At 37.9% G+C, this 24,123-nt stretch overlaps 1 protein-coding gene across 4 annotated transcripts in view; it reads right to left on the bottom strand.

Annotated features, from left to right (window-relative positions):
• Positions 1–23,374, bottom strand: part of LOC139125673 (nephrin-like) — an 82,652-nt gene extending 59,278 nt beyond the window's left edge. For 2 of the 4 annotated variants that reach the window (XM_070691775.1, XM_070691778.1), the window contains exons 1-2: positions 23,186–23,350; positions 13,449–13,802 (exon numbers count right to left, since the gene is read on the bottom strand). In XM_070691775.1, coding sequence (XP_070547876.1) covers positions 13,449–13,802; positions 23,186–23,252 — 421 coding nt within the window. In that variant the 5' untranslated portion in view covers positions 23,253–23,350. Of the gene's footprint in view, positions 1–13,448; positions 13,803–23,185 lie in introns of all 4 variants that reach the window. The other 2 variants (XM_070691777.1, XM_070691779.1) reach the window with 2 other exon arrangements.
• Positions 23,375–24,123: the final 749 nt, after the last annotated feature.

Raw genomic sequence — 24,123 nt, 5'->3', positions numbered from 1 at the left:
AAACCAGGACAAATAGGTATTGCTGTGACTCCAATATTACAATAATAGCATTTCACTGTCCTTTTTAAAGTCACTTTAGAAATGCTGCAAAGCCTCAGCATTTTAGGAAAATAACTTTACTTGTAATACAAAGATGTCTTGTATTTTCTCAATTTGTCTTTCAGTAGACACCCACAAAGCCATTAGCTCCACACTGGTTAGAAGTGACACCTGGTGACCTCTCTGATAGGGCTGTCAACATTCTAAGTATCTGTGAATGGCCCTACCCAGTATGGGTATCCGTGACAACACTAATCCTGGACTTAGATTTTTCTCACAGTTTGTAGTCTATTAATACCAAGACATGATATCTTAATGTTCCTATGATTGGCATACAGCTATATATTTAATCCATGGGGTTTCTCTTTCTGTAAAGCTTCAACCATTACATCAGAGACTGGAGTCTCTCACAGAATTTGACACCTAAATACCTCTCTAACAAAGGTTATTTTCTCAATGCTGTATCTCAAATTCACATAAACTCCAACCCCCATTACTCAACATTGTTAGCCCTCTCAGTTTTATCCCCTTGCTCCAAAACATAGCAACAGGATAAGTGAATTACAATACATCACCAATAAAATCAATCTACTTCCATGTACACACTATACAGCTTACAAACATGGTTCTTCTTCAGTTTGTCTATCTGGAGGAAAACACAGTCAACATCAACATCTACAAATGCTACTAGTTGTCTCTGGTTTTGTTTTTTTTTAATTTTATTTTTCTTAATGGGAGCGGGGTTGGGTTCCTCCGCTGTCCCTGTTTTTTTCAGATTTAACTTCCAGTGATCTCACTCCATCCCTTCTAGGTACTGTTATAGCAGTCCATTTATGCCACTGACAATAACAAGGCTAAACCACAGACTGAAAGTGACAGGGAACAATCTAATTCTGTTTCATAAATATTTCTTGTTCATGTCTTTCTGTACATCTCTGAGAGCAAAGATTTCTCCAAAGAAAACAACTAACAGACCAGTGTACACTTAACATACCATTGTCATGGATCTAATACGTCTCATCTTGGCAGACAAAATACCGACAAGGATATAATTGACTGATCAAGGTGGTACTTGGTGCCCTGTGTATTGCAGCATCTGTCCAACACATATTGACACCATACATCTATAATGCATGGTTTTCATTCTTGCTCAATGACTCCACAGATGAAGTTTCAAAACAATGCACCCTGGGATTCTTAACAGAAGAGAGAGCAGCTATTCTACTGTGTTTGGTACATTGGGTGACCATGTCACAGCTATTCTACTGTGTTTGGTACATTGGGTGACCATGTCACAGGTATTCTACTGTGTTTTGGTACATTGGTTGACCATGTCACAGCTATTCTACTGTGTTTGGTACATTGGGTGACCATGTCACAGCTATTCTACTGTGTTTGGTACATTGGGTGACCATGTCACAGCTATTCTACTGTGTTTGGTACATGGGTGACCATGTCACAGCTATTCTACTGTGTTGGTACATTGGGTGACCATGTCACAGCTATTCTACTGTGTTTGGTACATTGGGTGACCATGTCACAGCTATTCTACTGTGTTTGGTACATTGGGTGACCATGTCACAGCTATTCTACTGTGTTGGTACATTGGTTGACCATGTCACAGCTATTCTACTGTGTTTGGTACATTGGGTGACCATGTCACAGGTATTCTACTGTGTTTGGTACATTGGGTGACCATGTCACAGCTATTCTACTGTGTTTGGTACATTGGTTGACCATGTCACAGCTATTCTACTGTGTTTGGTACATTGGGTGACCATGTCACAGCTATTCTACTGTGTTTGGTACATTGGGTGACCATGTCACAGGTATTCTACTGTGTTTGGTACATTGGGTGACCATGTCACAGCTATTCTACTGTGTTTGGTACATTGGGTGACCATGTCACAGCTATTCTACTGTGTTTGGTACATTGGGTGACCATGTCACAGGTATTCTACTGTGTTTGGTACATTGGGTGACCATGTCACAGCTATTCTACTGTGTTTGGTATATTGGGTGACCATGTCACAGCTATTCTACTGTGTTTGGTACTTGGGTGACCATGTCACAGCTATTCTACTGTGTTTGGTACATTGGGTGACCATGTCACAGCTATTCTACTGTGTTTGGTACATTGGGTGACCATGTCACAGCTATTCTACTGTGTTTGGTACATTGGGTGACCATGTCACAGCTATTCTACTGTGTTTGGTACATTGGGTGACCATGTCACAGCTATTCTACTGTGTTTGGTACATTGGGTGACCATGTCACAGCTATTCTACTGTGTTTGGTACATTGGGTGACCATGTCACAGCTATTCTACTGTGTTTGGTACATTGGGTGACCATGTCACAGCTATTCTACTGTGTTTGGTACATTGGGTGACCATGTCACAGCTATTCTACTGTGTTTGGTACATTGGGTGACCATGTCACAGCTATTCTACTGTGTTTGGTACATTGGTGACCATGTCACAGCTATTCTACTGTGTTTGGTACATTGGGTGACCATGTCACAGCTATTCTACTGTGTTTGGTACATTGGGTGACCATGTCACAGCTATTCTACTGTGTTTGGTACATTGGGTGACCATGTCACAGCTATTCTACTGTGTTTGGTACATTGGGTGACCATGTCACAGCTATTCTACTGTGTTTGGTACATTGGGTGACCATGTCACAGGTATTCTACTGTGTTTGGTACATTGGTTGACCATGTCAAAGCTATTCTATTGTATTGCTATTTGGTACATTGGTTGACCATTTCACAAATATACATGTATTCTGCTATGGGTATATGGGTTGACTATAGTTAATTTATTAAAAATAAAATTCATCCAAAGTAAACAACATAGAGAGGATCTAAACAGAATTGGGTGACCAAAACAGATGCAAATTGCCAACAGAGACAAAGTCAGCCTCCCACAGCATACCACACAATGTGCAAAAAAAAAAGTATGACGTAAAATGTACAACAAATTCAAGTATAATACGACACTTTTGATTTGAATTTGTTGTTTTACGTCAGCTTTTGTTTCTTTTTAAAATATGACCTTATTTTTATTACCCATGTTCTGTAAGCAACATTTGCTTATGTACATACATGCACGAACTAATAATGTTTTTGACCACATTTAGGCTATGGTCACTCTCTTGAAGTCACATGCTGTCTTTGTGAAGAGCTACTTGAAACTTTGTATTTTAGCAACCATCAAAGGCATGATAAGAAATGTTTGCCAAAGAGTATCCAAAGATTTGAATGACCTTTAAATTAAATACACTTTATTCATCCACTGTAGATGGTCATTTGACACACTGCAGTGTTCTCCCCAGGCCATTTTAGCGTAGCGGTCCCGCTACGCTTTCGCCTCTCCCCGCTACGCTTTGATTCTCCCCGCTACGCTTTGAAATATTCCCGCCATCCTTTAGTTCACACGCTAGCGCTCTGCGTAGCTACCAGCTGTTGCATGCATTGTCTACACATTAGCGCTCACAGCAACTTTCAACCTGGTGAAAGAGTGGATGGTGTGAAGTATGGTATGCGTCCGATAAGTTGTCCGTAAGTGTTGAGGAACGTTAAAACAATAGAAGAATCGGCTGGGTTGTTCACAAGTTTTCATTCTACAACAACTATTACGACCAACAAAGACCTTCAGTCGGTATATCGTGTACATCGAGGACAAGTATTCACAGAGTTAGGCGGTGTAGCACTAGCGGGGCCTTTGATCACATTCCCATGCTTCGATCAACGAAATGGACCGCAAAAGAAACAAAAGAAGCAGTTGACTAGTGAGGTTGATTATGATTTTACAACGATGATCTTTTTTTTGTCCGACTACGATCACGATCGCGATCGAGTTCACATTGCATAAATTCCAATATGGCGGCGGCCATGTTGGCCGACGTGTTTATAACGTGTTGACATTGATCCTGGCGTCGCGTGTGGTTCCACTCTGACACGTTCTCTGAAAGATTTTACACCTGATTTTCGAGTGATTCTAGTCGTACTTAGTTCATGTCTTGTGATCATCTTTGTGGTATTTTTTAAAATCAAGAATCGAACGACGATGTTCAGTGGCAGTGGTAGCTGCAATAATTGTAGCCCTTGGTTGGTGGGGATTGGGGCTTCTGTCGTGCGGCTCGCGCCTTGCCCCAACCAGGGCTACAATTTCTTCCTATACCTGCTAGTGTAAAAGCTGCAGTGCGGATCTACACTGCATGGTCAAGGCACACACGGGGCCGCATTATTAGAGAATCTCGCCTTACCGTGTGCAAATTTCACTATAATCCTGCTCCCGGATAATGTTAGAGCCCTTGTAACTCCTATCGATGGTCAACTTTACTCCTTGCAGCTGAAAAATGACAGTTTAATGACTCTGGCGCGAAGTCAATTCGAACTGGACCGCCGTCGTTGAACTCTGTACCCAGCCGACTTGTACCATTACATTTTAGGGGTGGCCGACAGGTGTGAGGGAGCTGAATGAGCATGCTTACGGTAGCCCTTCACTGCCTCCGGAGCCAAAGCCGGACACTCTTGCCATACTCGTAGGACTAGTTTATGGGATTGAAAGGGGTGGGTAATTTTCATGACAATATATAACTCTTGGTGAATAAAGAGAGATACTTTTGCCGAAGTTCAACTACGCATTTTAATTAGTTCAATAAATCCTGTGCTCTATCTTCCGAACTTTCTCAAATATGTTACGTACTAGTTCAATAAATCCTACACGGGAACGGGTCATTTGAAGCAGTTATAGAACTTTGTGTCCATGTACATTGTTCAGAGGCGTGTGCCTAAGTTAAACTCCATATAACTAGTTCAACTTTCACAACTAAGTTCAACCATCCACCTCCATGGTACAACTACATTTACAAGATGCCGCTGTTGTTCAATGTGGAAAGAGTGGTTCCAAGCAAAATCTGTTCGACTAAAAGGTCACAATGTGTGAAGTGGGGTGCCAAAACGGCATTCTTGTCCATGACGGCGTGACTTTGAACATTTTTTTTTAAATCGGATATTTTCCATCTAGTATCAAAGTTTGACATATCGACGATTTCGGGATTACTGTGAAATCGCCGATCGACACTGGACTCAGCACTCTGCGTCTGTGAAATCGCCTATACTTACAGAATATTTATCGGCAATTTCCGGACTCTAGACGATACTACAATGACTAGCCTTGTGCCACGGCACGCCGGGTCTGGTGAAATCGCCGATATTTATTTATAGTTACTTATAGTGCAGCTTTGCCAAATACTTTGCTATTTGTATACAACACGTAGGTATTTTACTGTTTTTGTAGGGTCGTAGCATTTTATTCTTAACTCATTACACAAACGCGGATTACATTCCAGGTTAATTTTCTCACAGGACATTTATGTAGTCTCGCTTCAAACCATAGTGAACTTTACAGTGTGCATGATGAACTCAGTATGGAAATAGCCTAATATAGGAACGACTTCCTCCAATCTGATTAAAATCAGAAGTAGAGTACGGCGACGTCTTCTTATGCGTACGCGGTATTCTCTCGCTGTCGCGTAGTGAGAGGCGACAGCGACTCGGAGAGAATACCGCGTACGCATAAGAAGACGTCGCCGTACTCTACACCTGATTTTAATCAGATGGACTTCCTCCATCCGTTTGCTCATGACTACTTCAATAATGCAGTGTTTATCAATTTAAAATTTCGGCATTTTCTTGTCTGTCAACATACATCTTAATGATGAAGTAGGCCGGGTTGTATGAGGATTTCTTTACATCATTTTCACATCTGTGCTTTTTCATGGATACATCTTTCTTTTTGTAACAAATTCCTTGTAATCAGCATGTTTTACATACATGCTTTGATATTGACCTCAGCAGTTTTTGAATAAATCTGATAAAATTTGAAGCACCGAAGTAGTAGTAGTCACAGTAGTATCACTAGTAGTAGTATCTATTTAAAGCTTCCCATTTTTACACAAAGTTGAGAATGTTCCAGACTAATTAAACTCATGTCATGATGAGTGTGGGGAAAATGACATACATAACATGATCCGAAGTGGACCAAAAATGGACTCCTGAGATACACCGCACCAATCGACAAAACATGAGCGTGTACACCTAAATAGCTAACATTGACTTCTTCCTGTAAGGTCTGATCGAAACCACTTCAGTGACAAATCAGAAAACATGTACACAGAAAGTTCGCTTAGCAAAATGTTATGATCAACGATGAAAAAAATCTTTAAGTATATCTAAAAACAATTATCTTCATCTATATTCTGTAAAAGTATAGACCCTGGTCAGTTAACTTGACTAAAGCAATGTGACAAGAGTGATGTTGTCTGATGATTGTGAGTTGTAACAAAAAAGATTAAATGCATAAAACTGTAAAAACTAAATAACATGTTTTTCTAGTATTTTAGATAGAACTGGTAGAAGGGAGATAGGCCTATAGTTGTTAACATCACTTTTAGAGCCTCCCTTATGAATCGGAACTATTTCATCACATTTGAAACAGTCGGAAAATGTACCACTATAAGCTTCAAGATTAAAAAGAGTTGCGAATATTTGTCAGACATTTCACCACTTTACAGCTCTGGCCAAGCGCTAGTCTGGCTCGAACTTCGCTACTAGATGATACTAGAGTTTGTTAATTAGGCGGGTAAATATCCGATATATATCGAAGATTTTATAGCCTTAGAGATCCATATCGTATAGTATATTAGCCGTAAATATCGATTGGATATTTTATAATTATATCGCGGTGCCCTCTTGTTGTCAGAGCATCTGTATAAAATGGCAAAGACGAGACACAGACTTTGCATGGCGTGAATATCTCTTTCACTTCTCAGGAAATAAAGATGGCAAGTTCTTCAATGGTCACTGGTCTCTCTTTGCTTTCAGCGATAGTGGTATTCTAGCAGTAATTGAAAAGGAGCAAACAGTCCTATGACCTTTTTCAATCCTCCGAAAAGATAGCGTTAAAATAACAACAACTATACTGCCACTAGCGCGCTACTGTACTGCTGGTGTCACCGTTTTCATTAGTCCCTCACACCTATCGGCCACCCCTAAAATGTAATGGTACAAGTCGGCTGGGTACAGAGTTCAACGACGGCGGTCCAGTTCGAATTGACTTCGCGCCAGAGTCATTAAACTGTCATTTTTCAGCTGCAAGGAGTAAAGTTGACCATCGATAGGAGTTACAAGGGCTCTAACATTATCCGGGAGCAGGATTATAGTGAAATTTGCACACGGTAAGGCGAGATTCTCTAATAATGCGGCCCCGTGTGTGCCTTGACCATGCAGTGTAGATCCGCACTGCAGCTTTTACACTAGCAGGTATAGGAAGAAATTGTAGCCCTGGTTGGGGCAAGGCGCGAGCCGCACGACAGAAGCCCAATCCCCACCAACCAAGGGCTACAATTATTGCAGCTATGGCAGTGGTAGTTACGCGGGGGGGGGGGGGGTCGGCTGGTTGAAATTGAACCCCGTGATGAACATTATTCGCGGTGTTTGTCGTTCAAAAATGATATAAAACTCAATTACATTTTAATTGTGTAAAGCTTAAACTTATGAATTTTCCTCTTTGTTGGCAATTTTTGACAATTTTATTAGCAATATTTAATTAATGAAACTCCAATCAGACGAACCATTTCTGCTGTTACTGTTTGAATCTTCTATTTTAATTGCAATTGTACTATACTGTGCAGTGTGATTATTTATTTAAGTGTAATAAAGAGTTTCCATGATGTTCAAATTGCATACTTGTGTGTTACCATTGCATTTTGTTGTGAGTGTACATGAATGCCTGGGTGCATGTGCAAGCTTATATCCATATGCAAATATAAATTAATGATATGCAAATGATTATGCAATTAGCCGCTACGCTTTTGCTTGATCCTGGGAGAACACTGCACTGTCTGTCCCATGGTGGGTGAATGGACGGTTTGACATAACAGCCATTTAGTAACACCTGTACACACACATGCACTCATAAAACTGAATACTGTTCACAGGACTACAAATAGAAACTTGGAAAATAAATGTTACAGTTAAAGAGGCATCATTCACCCAAGGGTCAACTGTTTTTAGCTCTGAGTGTGAAGGTTTCTGAATAATATAGAGACTGTTCATTGGCCGTGACGTTTACAACTCAATGTTTCTGATTTTGATGAACGTGTCTGTGGATGAATGTCATAAATGTTTGCTGGCAATGTGAAATGTCAATACGCCTTGTAGTGAGGCTTCTATTACATACAAAGAATTGTAATGAAAAGGTGATGATTTGCCCTTTGGAAAGTCTGAAACTTTCAAGTGAAACTTGAACCTAAAAGCTGACAACATGAACAGCTACTTCAGCAGGAAAACACTTCCAGGTTTTATCATGCATTCATTGGATCATGCAATCATGAGAGGCTACTTTCTAATTGAGTGTCTAGAAAACAATGTTGATTTAATCTACCAAATATACACTGCAAGATTTGCAGCTATTACATATCTTGTGAAATTGTCTGAGCACAGCTCACATTTTTCTGGTTTTTGACACATCGTGGTGCCAGCTTTGAGTTCATGTTTGTACAGTTCACAGCGTTTCTGAATAACAATACAGACACATCATGCAAATCTGCATCAAATCTGCATCTAACATTGATTTCCTTACAATCTTTTAAAATAAATCGTTTTAATGTTAACAAATTCTCCACTTTGTAATATCTTGAATCCAGTATTAAACAAAGCTATATCTATGAACTGCTATAATCCTGTTAAATGTTTTGTGTCTGCCACTGTATTTTGTGTTTGTGAATGTATTTGAGAGAAAGTGGCAGCCAGATATTTTACAGCCCTATTAAATGCTTACGCTCAATAACTAAACATTTCAGTTTCTTCACCCATAAAAATGTAAAGTCTGTTATGATAAATTGAAGTCCAGGGCTCGAACTTAACTTTTTTACCTACTTGCCCTGCGGGCAAGTTTCCAGAAATTTTACTTGCCCGAGGAACAAACTTACTTGCCCGATTTTTTTGTCTGTTTACATTGTTTGGGCAGAGATCACGAAGACCAAGCAATCTCAAAATGTGGCTGACGGCATCATATCAATGCAGGTTCTGTTTTGTCTGTATTGATAATCGCGTTAATTGTTACGATCCATTAGTGTTGGTCTTCGTGATCTCTGCCCACTCGTCTACCAATATTCTAGTGCAGGATTGGGGTCATACAGTTGAAGGGGTGGCCCATCAATCGATATTCGCATCAGCAAATCTCTTCTCCATAAGTTTTGAAACTTCCATTGTCGTTTCCTTTAATATATGTCGCACTTCTGCTTCTTCACTTACTAAGTAACTTTCCACTGAACTCGATGCTGCGACCGCTATAGCTTTATCACCGTCGATTTCTGAGTGGCCGGCCAGCTGAACGTGTACTGTATCCCCTGACACAGATCCTGTTCCGGAATCTGTGACTTTGTCAGGCGTAGATTTCAAAAATTTACATGAAAACAGGGTGGTTTGCTTTGCTATGACATACAGTCTGCGTTGTCTCAGTCAGGTTACCGCGTGCAAAGTGGCTGTTGAAATTACTGACCAACACCCCCTTGGAGTCACTAGCGACAAGCAAGTGAGATTACACTTCCCGAGGGAGGAAAGACAACAGCTGAATATTACTCGCTGAATGTTGACGTCCAGCTTGTCGGTTGTGATACCCGCTTCAGTGACTTGAAACAGCGAACATTGTTTAACAAAATTTCTTGAGTTTTTTATTCCCAGAACATGTAAATTTTATCAAAGTCTATCACTTGCCCGACCGGGCAAGTGTAATTTATTTTTACCAGCCCGATGTCAGGTTTTACTTGCCCCGGGCAAGCGGGCAACCGTTAAGTTCGAGCCCTGAAGTCTCACTGATTTACAGAGAGGAAACATAAATTTGCATTGTGTGATATTTTGGCGTGAAATAAAGTCAACTTATTTGAGTTAATCAGCAACTTACAATTGAAGATAAACAATTTGATTAAAATGATGAGTTTTGTAAAAATAAGCAAAACAGAACTGTAAAGGAAAGCTTTCCCTTGCAGAGTGTCATGGAAGTGTTCACTTGAGACGAAAATCTTATATTTGCATCACAAGTTGACGCCTGATAGGGCGCTTCAATGCAATCATGGTTGTACCCTGTGAGGGCTTCATGATGCAATCATGGCTGTACCCTGTGAGGGCTTCAATGCAATCATGGCTGTACCCTGTGAGGGCTTCATGATGCAATCATGGTTGTACCCTGTGAGGGCTTCATGATGCAATCATGGCTGTACCCTGTGAGGGCTTCAATGCAATCATGGCTGTACCCTGTGAGGGCTTCAATGCAATCATGGCTGTACCCTGTGAGGGCTTCAATGCAATCATGGCTATACCCTGTGAGGGCTTTAATGCAATCATCAATATACTCTTTGATGGGATAATTTAAGAAGCAATCACTGTGGCTGCTTGGCTGATACTGAGGAAACCAAAGTGTGAAAAAATTTTAGACCAGTTGGCACATCACGAGTCATTTACCAATCACAATAACATAGACTATGCAGCAAGAATAGCAACTGATTTCATATGAACTAAACTGTGTTTGATCGGCAGAGATCTGAAAATAGTTCCAAAACTGAGGATAATTTACCTGCCTGTCAAAACTAAGACTATGCCTGTCCATCAAAAGTGTATCCCTTCAAGTAATATTATACTGTAGAGAAACTGTCTGCCGATAATATTATACTGTAGAGAAACTGTCTGCCGATTTTCTTGCCAGTGGCTTGCAAGATATTATATTCCCTCTGCAGTATTTGAGTGAAAACATACATGTACATGCCGCTTCAGAGCTACAACAAACACTGAACCACCTATGTTACTGTCTAATATGTTCTACAACTTCTAAGTTTCCATGGTTACCCCTTTATACATGAAGTCTTACCACACTAAGAACTTTATATACTCCTATAAATGTCTATATTTCTTATGACATGAAATGTACCAGGGAGAGCCTTCAAAAGTTCTGCCATATTACAAAAAACTCTGTAAATCAAACTTGTAACACCTTGCTTTGCTGCACTGGTAACCATCCTTAGCCTACTTAAATAATGAAGGGATGTTTCTCAAAACATAGGAATTATCTTTTGTTTAAGTTTCATTACATGTCAACTAAGAAACATACACCAATTCTTTACATATGTCTGTCACCATGACTTAGCTCCAGATAAATTCATAATGATCAAAGACATGCAAAGAAATATCAGATCATAATTATTAAATGCATTCTATTTTTAGGTGACATGATATCAAATGACAAATTGTCCATATCCTGTTTCTATACTTACAGACCTTAGTCTGTATATGCATCAGTCTATCTAATCATGCACTTTGGACAATTCTCAGATTAAATGAACACCCCTCTCGGGAAATGGAACTTTCCAAGGTAGATACACCACATACATCTAAGATGTTGAAAGTTCCGACAGAAAATGGTTGATTTTTATTCATAGACATGACTGTAGCTTAAGCAGCCTGATTGCAATTACTAATGAAGTAGAAAAGTTTTAATAGAGTGAATAGGTACTTGGAATGTGGAACTGATTTGATGACTTGCCCTAGGCAATGACACCAAAAATATCAAATTAACGTTGATGCTGTCACTCAAGCATGTTTCATTTTTAGGGGTGAAGGCTATTGTTACAATCATGCAGAAATAGCCATACAAATATTTGTGTCCATACAGTGTTATCGGTGGGAATGCCAAGATGTAACATTCTGGTTAGAAGTGAAATCTTGTGAAAACTGATAATTCTGTCAGGCTGTGTTTTCTCACCTTGAAACCTTGGAGGTTATGAACACATTCAGTTTAAATACAGTAAACACTAACTAAATGTAAATGGAGGCTTTCCTGGCTGGTACACACCGACTATTCACACACCAAATTGAAAACTGACCACCAGAGAAACTCCACTTTTCAACTAATTACATCTTTTTCAGTCTCTAAAAGCCTGATATCCCAGGGGATGGGTGTGTGCATTTGAAAGTTTACCTTAAGACTCTGAAAATCAGTGCAATTCATTGAAGTTTAATGTACACCTGGTACTGGACAATTCATGAAAACACATCGTTTAAAGAACACTCATTGTAAAACACAGCTGATTGCCAAATACATGACATTGTAGCGTACTTTTATCGCTGCCAATACCAATTCTGATGAAATACCGGTTATTTGTAATGTTACAATGTATGGGATTCAATATACAAGGTAAAATATTCACACCAGGAAAGATTTTAGTTTTTTATCAATAACATTTCACTACTATTGGGACATCTTCTAAACATCAATAAATCAAAAACTTTATTGTCAGCAATTTCTTAGTACTTGCATTATATTCAAAAACATATCCGTAAGTCTCAGGTAGAGTAAAACTATTTGTCAAATTTTTGTTCATGTCTTACAGTGAAAATGCTTTTTTAGTCATTGATAATATCGTTACGCGTTAGAAAATACTAAACGCTGTGTGTATGTGAGACCATAGTTCATCAATAATTTTGTGTTGTACCAAGTAATGGTGTACATTTATTTTAAATCGTTTATGCTGTCCCTTGTCAGGAGATAATATAAGTATGACAGGGACAATGGTAATGTCTACTGACTTCCTTGGCTACATTATACTATCAATGTGTCATTTCACAAAATAATACTGTGCTCGTTTTGTTTAAAGAATTTGTAAATGATTACAAAACAATAGTGCAAGAGTTTATTGCTGCCACTGAATTCATTCAACCAACAATACATAGCGTACATCACACATCCAGTAGCTGACATATTAACATATAATTGACTGATAGAACAAGAATCGCCCTGTCAGTTGGAATTATTTATACTTGATGACATATGACGATACAAAGATTTCCTAGAGGTTGTCTGGACTATTTCTGAGAATTCTACATAATACTACTAATATGACATGAATGAACTATGCAGTATCTTAAACAATTTGCCGACAAGTTTTTTTTCTGATTTCTCATTGCTTTTAATTTATCGCATTGACAGTAACTTTTCTTTGTTAAACATCTTTTTTTTTATTTTTTTTATTCAACAATCATCCAACAGGCATTGTCTAATTACAGGAATAACATCAAAATGTTGAATGTTCTGTAATTTTTCCAACTTGCTTCATAACTTCATTTTGTTTTTTCATTGATGATACAGTGCTTGAGTTTAGGCAGTCAATACTGGACAGATATTCATTGAAATATTCTAAAATAGTATCAGTATTTGAGACAAACATGGAATTTGCATTAGAGTTGGCACATCAGGCAATGACAATCAAATTATGAATGGGTGATAACATTGATCACAATATATTGCAATGTTCACACAAACAAAAATATTTTGAAGTATTACTTACTATTAATAAGTAATTCCACACTAGCTTGCTGCGTTCCACCTGCGCCTCCACCAATCAGAGAAACTTTACAAGTGTATCTGCCGACATCGTCAACTGTGATAGGTCCAGCTATACGTAGATTAGCTTGTCCCTCTATGGTGTATCTTCCAATAGTTTCTGGGTAACCATTAAATTGCTGAATCAAGAATTGTTTTTGTCCAGTTTCGGTGTCTGTTTTTTCCCATGCAAGGATAATAGTAGCAGGAGTTCCTGAATAGCCACTGAAAGAACATGACAATGATGTTGATGCATCACCATCAGTCGCAGTCTCTATGTCATTTACTTTGACTTCTAACTGAGCTGAACACAGCAATCCTGAAATAGAGAAATTAAAATAAGTCTTGAAAATTTCTTTCTTTCTATTGATGTTTCCAAACGTATATGGATCTATTATCGACAGTCACTGCCAGACATGTTGTATCTATCATCTGGTATATCTACATGTATCTATCCTCTATATCATCTACTGTCTACAAGTCACCACCAGACATCCATCTATCATCTACATGCATCTATTGTCTACAAGTCACCACCAGACATCCATCTATCATCTATATGCATCTATTGTCTACAAGTCACCACCAGACATCCATCTATCATCTCCATGCATCTATTGTCTACAAGTCACCCCCAGACATCCATCTATCATCTATATGCATCTATTGTCTACAAGTCACCACCAGACATCCATCTATCATCTCTATGCATCTATTGTCTACAAGTCACCACCAGACATCCATCTATCATCTACATGCATCTATTGTCTACAAGTCACCACCAGACATCCATCTATCATCTCCATGCATCTATTGTCTACAAGTCACCACCAGACATCCATCTATCATCTCCATGCATCTATTGTCTACAAGTCACCACCAGACATCCATCTATCATCTCCATGCATCTATTGTCTACATGTACAAGTCACCACCAGACATCAATCTATCATCTCCATGCAGCTATTGTCTACAAGTCACCACCAGACATCCATCTATCATCTCCATGCATCTATTGTCTACAAGTCACCACCAGACATCCATCTATCATCTCCATGCATCTATTGAAGTCACCACCAGACATCCATCTATCATCTACATGCATCTATTGTCTACAAGTCACCACCAGACATCCATCTATCAATCATCACTGCCAGACAATGCCTGTGGATAAAACTTTCCTGTTTTCAAATCAATTTATAATTTCACATCAATCTGTGACTTTGATTAATACTTCATCATAATGATTTAAATCTTGATCAATAATGAGACAAATCACAAAGGTCGAAAGATTACCACACCTGAATGACAAATGGATTAGTTATATTTCATACAAAACACTTACATCTGCAAAATTCCCATGCTGCTATGCATGATGGGATAGTTTGTTTCTAGCATAGACTAATACATACTCTCATTCTAAGATCCCTGTTCAAAACCTCTCCTTAGAGATCTGATATGACCAGTACTTCAATCACCTTATGCTATCCTATCTAACAAAGCCCCAGGGCTTACAGAGATATTTAGGTCTTGAAAAGCTTACTCTAGCTTACTCCACATAACACCTAGCAGGGATTTCACGCTTGGCACTCTGTGAGTACTGAAAATAGACTTCTAAAAGCTTATACAGTCACACAGATAAAACCCTTGCATTCAAAAATTTATTAGGCTAATCTAAGGAGGCCATACATGTACACACACAAGTATTTTTTATCAAGACTTGCCTGTTACAATTAAGTATCAGGACACTCGTAAGATACTTTTCTAACAACATTTCAGATAGATGTCAGGTGTTGATCATGTCCTTAACTCTACAGAATTTAGTTCTAGCTGATAATTGTATCAAAATGGCTTTCAAGGAAAGGTGTGAACAGATGGACAACGTATCTTGATTGCCATTCAATAAATGTGTGAAAAGTTTTGAGAAGCTGTAAGAGATCTGCAGGTACAGACAATAACAGAGGCAGTGGGCAGGATAAGACAGTATGGACAGGACTGTACTCTAGTGTTTGTCCTCAGCTAATGGAAGTACTTGAAAACCTACTTGTAGCTGAGAAGGATTCAACCATTTTCAATTGAACAAATTACTAAAGCGTTTGTCAAACTTCACAAATTGAGACAATGTAACAGGTGTTCCTACAGGCAATGCTGTGAAAACACTCCGCACATAAGACAACCAATTTCTGTCAATGGAAAACATCCTTACAAAATGTGATGTCACTTTCATGAAAGATAGCCTGAAAAACTTCCTTTCTGGTATTTCAGGCTTGATTTTAGACCAACAGATTTCTTCACTCAATTAGTCAACAGTCTTGTCTTTGATGGCACCGATACACAAATCCATGCTAACAATGGAAGGTATTAAGAAAACAAATGAAGTGTTTGGTAGGTCCACTACATGCAGTCTTTCAGTTTGCTTCAGACGTTGTTGCCATTTAGACAAGCAGCCTTGATTTGCATGTGACCGCTTTGTTTCCACAATTAAAATAACGACTGTCCAGGTTACGCATAACAGCTGGTTGTCAAAGACACATGAAGAAAATTGAAGGTTTGTGATGAAGTTGATTAAATGGGTTCCAATGGTATTGTTTTGTGACATTCTCCAGTCTATTTGCACACACTGAAAAAAACTGAGCATATTATACGTACATGTAGAGATCACTGCCTTGTGTTAAAGCTAATCTGTCTGGCTGTGAGGTCTTTGGCAAATATGTTGACCGTGTCTCTGACTAGACGGTCTTTGACTACAAAACACTGTAGTGTAAGAGCAGTTTTGTAGGTGTATGCCAGACTTCTACTCTAACTCACATACAATTTGGCATATTTATTTAAGGTTTAAACTTGAGCAATGTTGATGAAGCAATAGCTGTAGCAATCATCTGCTCTATGCAGTTCATAAAACAGCAATTCTGCGGTCAAATTACAATCTACACCAGTCAATTGTGCATGCTTGCTTAGACGTACAAAATTAAAAACGCAATTCAAATTCGAAGCTTCAGACTTTGCTAGGAGTGCAATGTCAAACTAAAACACGTATCAACACCACTAGTGTATGTACTTATTTACAGTTAGACAGTCTGGGCATTAATGTATCTGAGATCACATGAATTGTGAGGGAATTTCTAGGGCATTCACACTTTATTCCTAGTACACTGAGGTAGGGTAACATATAATACCATTGACTTTCACTGACTAATCCACACACTATATATGGTACATTTACAGATACCCATACTGAATTTTACAAATACAGCACATCTTTAAAAATCCATTGATAATTTGAAAGAAAAGCAATTCAATAAAACATTGGCAAGACACACACGTTGATGCAAAGATATCTTGTCCATACTGCCTATGCAGACACCTTCTACAAGTATTGATTATCAACATTTTTGACTTGAAAGCTTTGTACAGATCAATGCAAGGTTGGATATTTCAATCAGAGGAACAATAGATCTCAATAGACTTACTTAAGAAACTTATTGCAAGACAATTGAAGCAGTAACTCCTTAGGGCTTTGAAAATGACCAAATGACAAAAGGACGTCCTTTAAATATTTTGAATTCTTTCTCCACAGAGTGTAATGCAGTAGGATATTATTGATTTTAAAATGACAGAAATTTCAGTTAACTTTATTAAAGCTGAATAGCAATTTTAAATTTTCTACATCAACAATTTTTAAAATTTATTCAACATTTTTCATCAAATCCTTTTTTGGAAATTTTGCAGACAGGACCATCATTGCACACTGATACAGTAGTCAGTATTTGAGCTGCCTAGACTCCAGGCTTAGATTTCAAAATCTTCCATTATTTTTTGTTAAATTATCAAGTTTAGCTAAAATGCCACTATGGCTGGTACTCAACATTTCACACTTGAACTTTTCAATGCCAGACAAAAAACTGATCGATTATTAACCATGCTGACAAAACTGATCAAGCCATTTGTAGATCTGTCCAAAGTGACTGATCATATACTAACAAGTCCACAAAATGTCTTTTCCAATATTTGCTTTATACTGACATGGTCATTAATTTCCTGACAGAGTCATTTCTATTTCAAGGGTTCCGCTACTTAGCTTTTCCTTGAGAAGTCCACCACTCTATGCTGATATTTGCATCTCTAAATGGCCCATGATATGTGCTGTGTTTAACCAGGCCACAACTGCAACATATTTTGGAGTTGTTGAAATGAGTTTTTCCAGACAGCAAAATATAGTACTCCTTTGTTGCAGAGCTGCCTTACACAAAACTGATAGTCTCTTTTTGGAGTCTTTATCCTTCTGTTTCTGAAGATTATAACAGATAGTGTGCTCCCTGTAAATTTGGGAAAGTGAACTTTTGTCTGGCCAAGTTCATATTTCACCACCAGGTCAAGTTGGTTAAAACTAGTAAAGCCCAACATGTCTAATATGGTACATTTTAAAATTAAAATTAAAATTTGAAGTCCCCTGAAGACAGAAATTCTGTAAACACGATTTTTCACAGATTATAAGCTGCTGCAATAACAAACCAAATCAAATCTGTGTATTTAGTGATGACACAAGGTAGATGGGGGAGTGTTGGCAGGCAAAGTGTTTGTGAATAATTGCAGCCACTTAAGTTTGTTTTCTTTTCCAAGTTGAATTCTTAAAAAACAGTCAATGCAAAATATCAGTTTGAAAAACATTTCATTTCCATTGACAAGACTTCACATGTGGAGACAAGTACGTTTCACTGAACAAACAAACAAAACATGGTAATCCCTTCATAAAAAGTGAGTAAAACCACAATAGATGGAGGGACTGTGGTACAATCTATGCCTACGGTGGAGTTTACTGCTCAGTCAAACTGTTAACATCAAATTTTATTTACTCTACAAGTATGTGAGGGCTTTGCAAAATATCTGCAAGGAAAATTCAATATAACGACTAATGCTTTTGAAAAACTAATTTTACCTTTGTATTGTATGGAGGGATCTAAACAGTGGTCTATCGGTTTGCTTGGAAACTCTTTCTCTCTGTCTTCGCACACCTTTGTCAAAATAGCATTCACAACAAATGCTGTTTATTGAAGTAGCAATGTTGGAAGATGAAACTCTGATAAGAAGTACATGTGTTTTCAATCTTTCATCAACTTGATGGAAATAACGACACTTTTGGATAGAGCTAGCCAAGTACACACACATGTACTCAGTTTAGAACATTACTACTGATGGAACAAAAGACTGTTTATTCTTGGCAGCAAACACAGACATTTTTCTTCCATAGGGTGGGGCATTTATCAGTAAACTACATCTTTATTTTGTCCTTTAAACTTTACTTTGAAGTTCCAGGGTGTTACTTGCCTTGCCTAGATACCTTTACACATGGTTTCTAAGCAAACCATCAAATATTTTGGTAATGTTTGACTTCCTACAACCACTAGACTCCTCAATGACTTAACATCCTAAAAACTTTTTTTTAACTGATCCGAAAAACTATGTAAACAATACGTGATAATGCCTTGCACACAAGAGAAGAGCATTTTTCTTTTGCATATTAAATTAACAATCACTTGCTGCACTATTTCTATTCCTACAATTCATCATGGCTTGGTTGAAACACACAGTGACACTCTCACAATGTCGGCCATGTTTTAAAATACGTCAACATACTGCATGTTAAACAAAAATTTTCAAAGAAATCATTTTATGCCAAATGGTGTTCTCAATGGAAAACAGACATAAATTTGAAAATTTTCAAAATAACTGTTATATTCTCAATTTAATGCAATATTTAAATAATAAAGAATCTGTCTACAGTCCATACATCTAATCTATTTTACTGTCCATACATCTAATCTATTTTACAAACCAGAAATGATGATAACAACAACAAAGTTCCAAATAATGGACAGCTTCAGTTCAAACTGAACTTGTTTGATTGAACAAGATGGATTGAACTTTGATGTGACCCATCTTAATCACTTCAAGCTTGCTATCAGTGAAAATCAGCCAGTCATATCCCTTATTGATTATTATAATCTTAATCCCATCATACAACATTCCTGACTGGAAACTTGTGGATTGTAATCTATGAATTAACATGGGCAAACACACATTTCTATCAATTTGCCAAGCATTCACCAGCAATTGCCACGCAGTGTACAGCAGATTTTACAAAACCCTCCTTACTGATTAGTATCTGCCTGATGTTTTGCTTCCTGTACAATGAAGGACTACTCAAATAATGAGTAAGTGATTGCTTACATCCGAATTCAGATGTTCTACAAGGTTGTACACCCGGTACTACTTTCTTATACTTATATGATATCATGATATTGATGAAATCCATTTCCAGTTTGCCATCTTGGTGATTCAAACCAACAGTTTGTATTGGCCGCCTTGGTAAACATTTATAAAGTCAATATGTAACAACTCTATGTACTTGGCAATCAATGTCAATATCCTTTGTTAACTGTTCCTTCTTACATTTCCTGTCCATCGTAGTTATTCAAGACTTATTTGTGCATATAACTACAATTTCTCTTCACTTTCACAAACTTTTCCATTTAACTTAAGCAAACTTTTGAATAGTAATCTTCAGTGACTGGAGAAGCAATAATTAGACCACTCGATTACATCATGGAGATACCAAAAGACATGAAGACTTGTACAAGTCATGTTTTCATTAATACTTTCTCATCATTTTTTTACCAGTATACAGAATTCATATTTTATGTGAAATAATACCATTAGCAAAAAGTACTCACAACTTGCAATATCTTGACAAGACTGACCGTCATCAAAATTGGGATAACCAACCTCTATCAAAAAAACTCTTTCACATCATGTTTGCCACTCAATGCTGTGCTTTTACATTGCACTTATCCTCTTATATAGCAAAACGGTCATATATTTATGTTTGCATTAAACTTTAAGATTTGAAAGTCCAAGAAGAAAGGATGTAAAGAATGATGACTTTTATCAAGTGTTGTTGGCAGATTTGGAAGCAGATTAGAATTTAGAAATCACTTATTCATCTGAATAAAAATTATAAAAGAACATTCCTTAGTTGATAAATAGTTGAACTTTTCTGAGAAAGTAGTACTACTCTGATGTTGAAACAAAGAGGATGGATTGCATGGTCATGAGTGTGAAGTTTACAACTCTGCACTGCAACATTTCACCAATTGTTAGATCTTTCTTAATGACCATTGTGTACAGAACGTCGGCACTACATGTTAACAACAGATATCTAAAATGCCGGCAGTAAGTCCTACCAACAGATACCCTATCCATAAATGAAAAGATCTAATAAACTTGAAAATGACACACTGAAAGACCTTGTATGGAACTACACAAATTCCATTCCAATCAGTAAGTGTACTGAGAAACATTTCATTTGATCATCAAATTGAAGCCTGGGTGCAATTTGAATGAACATTAGTTTCTGAAAATATCAACACACTTATCAAGTGAAGGAAATATTATCTGATCTTGTTTGAAACATGGAAGAGAGAGTGTACATAAAACTGAATTGAGAAATTCGTTCCTGAATGTGACTACGAACATTGACAACTACGGAAATGAATCAGTTAACCTATGGTGTTAATGTGTACTTTGTTGAAAAGTTGGATTGTGATACAACATAGACTGTAGAGGCAAGTCAATGGGTGTCTTCCATTGGTCAATTTGTCTGTCTTGTTGCCAATGGGGTTTTGTACCATTCACATACAATGCAATTCATACTATAGACAGCACAATACTGATGTCTTACATAATAACAGTGTGTTAGGAAATCAGCCTCAAGGCAAATTACTACCAGCAGTTGAAGTAAAGGTACTTTATGACCCTGAAAAATAATACTTTAATCAGTATGAAATTAAATTATACCTAAACCAGTGAGATTACATTGAAATACTGATATTAAATTCATAGATCACTTTCTGACATTAATTAGAGAAATTATCCAGCTTAATGAAGTCACCTTAATTGCTATATTTGTTCCACAAAACCTCATTCGGAAGGATTTTTGTGAATGTCTAAAATTCAATGCTGTGGAAGTTGGTGAGAATGCGTGTTACAGAAAACTACATGTAATTTTGTAAGTCATAGAGTTTCAAAAATTGTACTTGGAGAGATCAAACTTTCCTGTTTGTGGAATAAAATAGTCCAACCTACACATATAGGCAAGATATCTTACAAATGGTATGAATCATGATTCTATACAGGTCAAAATAACAATTCACATTATCCAAACTGAACTTATTTGAAAGTATTGAGTTCATTATCTGGTTAAGGCTAACTTGTGGTCTTGACTAAAAGGCGATAGTTCCATTTGGTTAGATTGGTTACCAGTAGTGTCACTATGGCTGATTTTATGTACATGAAATTACGATCAAAACCAATCATAATTCCATCTACGTTTTTTTGAGTCTGTCTTTGCAATGCTGTGCAATATTTCAGAGATATACTTGACAGAAAATAAACAACTGCTAAAATTCAACTTGGTGTGGGGGAATGTTTTGAGAGAATTTTGGTGCGTTGCTGAAGCCATTAATATTGTCAAATAATTATAACAAAATTATTTCAACGAGGTCCTTGTTCAGTATCTAACATGTAAACAACTTACTTGACATACATTAATGTATTTAACAAACATTCGAGACGGGGCTTGCTGAAGATTCTAATATAAAACTCTAACAGGGTTTTCTATAAATTGACGTTTAAGAAATAATCACCAGTATTTGCCAGAAAGTGTGCAGTTTCGCAGTTGACTACATTTTCACATCGTCCATTCCTGAATAACTTTCCGGATACGATCATGTACCTGCATTACTTGGGTGTTGGTTTTGTCTTGCCCGCTTCATTGTCCATCGATTGACTCCACTAAGCTGTCCAAAACTATGTACTATGGATTTTTTATTTCTTGACTCAATGGCGAACACAAATACCATTTAGATAGGATTAAAACTCTCCCTTCTATGACACATGATGGGTGTTTTTCACTTCGCCAACTTCGACGACAAGACGATTGGCTGTGTTGAGGCTGATTACCAATTTAACGATAAAAGTAAATCAAAATAGCACCCGACTTTGGTCTGACCCTAAACTGATGTTTAAAAGGATTTCACGCTGTTGCTGTCTGGAATCATGTCAGCGCTTGCTGAGTTGACGATGTCAGTGATCGTTCTGTTCAGAACTCATCTTCTCATATTCTCAGACACTGCGTTGGCAAGCGGCCTTCCCAAACCGTGAAGTAAAAATTGTAGAGCGAATCGAAAAGTCGCTACGGATCAACGACATTTCCTATAATATGAAGAGCACCGTTACAAACGACAATGTCTTAACGGAATCGCTCAACTTTTGTGCGCATATTACTATTCGCTCATTTTAAACAGAAGAGTACGGCACTTATCAACAAAGCTGATCGCTGTGTGTTGTTCTGACTGCTTGCAAACCCGCGTTCCGCCGTTCAACACGATCGACAAACCAATGAACACACGTGGGAAAAAAGACTTCGATAAGATTCAAGCGAAGTGTATTTACCAAGTAGCGATCGGTTTTGAAGATATTAGATCTCTCGGTCCGAACTGGACAACGTAAATCAGAGCGATACTCGAAGTATTATCACGTTGCAGCGATCTCAGACACGAGCGGCGACGCGACCGACAGCCGGCCCGGCGCGATAAAGTTTGTCGTAATCGGCAAGGAAATACATAAGAAACGCAAAATTCCTACCTGTGAAGAGTACACTAATGATGCACCTGTAAATGACATTGCACGTAGATGTCCTTGGGATCTCCATGAGGCTTCGATGAAATGATCCAAGTGTTTACCATTTGAAGCGTCTTGTACACTACACAACCTACAACGCTGAATGTTAATCAATGTTCAATCCTCCATGCTAATACCTCTTTACATACGCACTTCTAACTTCCGCATTCAAAGTACACCTGACAAAGGTATTGTGTACCTCCGCGTGGTACTTGTAAAATAGTTCCGGCTGTTCTATGATTTTGGCTTTTCTCGGCGAATCTGGGTTAAAATGACCTTACAACGACCAGATTCGACTTAATGTACAATTTAAGAGAAACCGATTAAGCAGTATTCTTCCTGTTGCATGATTTATAGACAGTGTTGAATTTCCAGGATTTTGACCTGATATTATTTCCATAATATTAAATTAGATGTCAAACAAAGGCACAGATCAAACAGCCGAGTGGTGGCGACATACTAAAAGTTTTTTAAGTCGCGCTCAGCATTAAAAAAAGAACGTACTTCAGCTAAGGGACCGTTCAGTTTTTACGGCCTAGGGGGGCCGGCAAAATCTTGTCGCCGGTGTTCAAAAAAATATAGACCCCCCACCCCGTGCAAAATAACCAAAACCCATATGTCAAATTTACCCGTACGGTTTGGATTTGAACTCCGGTACGCGGCGCACTTTATTCGTGTAGCAGAGATGCCAGTGCACAAACTTCTCAGCTACATCCATGTAAACGTCTGTTAATTAGGACGACTGTAAGGCAATTTTTAACTTCATTTCCATAGACAACTTATGTCCATGGACATTGTATAAAGTAAACTTTATTGGCGTGGTTCGCCAAAGGCAGCCCTCCGCGGTTAAGAGGGTCATGGGCCATTACGTAAAGTCAACTTTATTCTAGTGGGCAACCAAA

This window comes from Ptychodera flava (genome assembly GCF_041260155.1).
Source record: "Ptychodera flava strain L36383 chromosome 3 unlocalized genomic scaffold, AS_Pfla_20210202 Scaffold_25__1_contigs__length_14229661_pilon, whole genome shotgun sequence".
NCBI classification, from domain to species: domain Eukaryota; kingdom Metazoa; phylum Hemichordata; class Enteropneusta; family Ptychoderidae; genus Ptychodera; species Ptychodera flava.
Note: the sequence above shows the minus strand (reverse complement) of the source record. Positions and strands in the feature narration are given on the sequence as shown.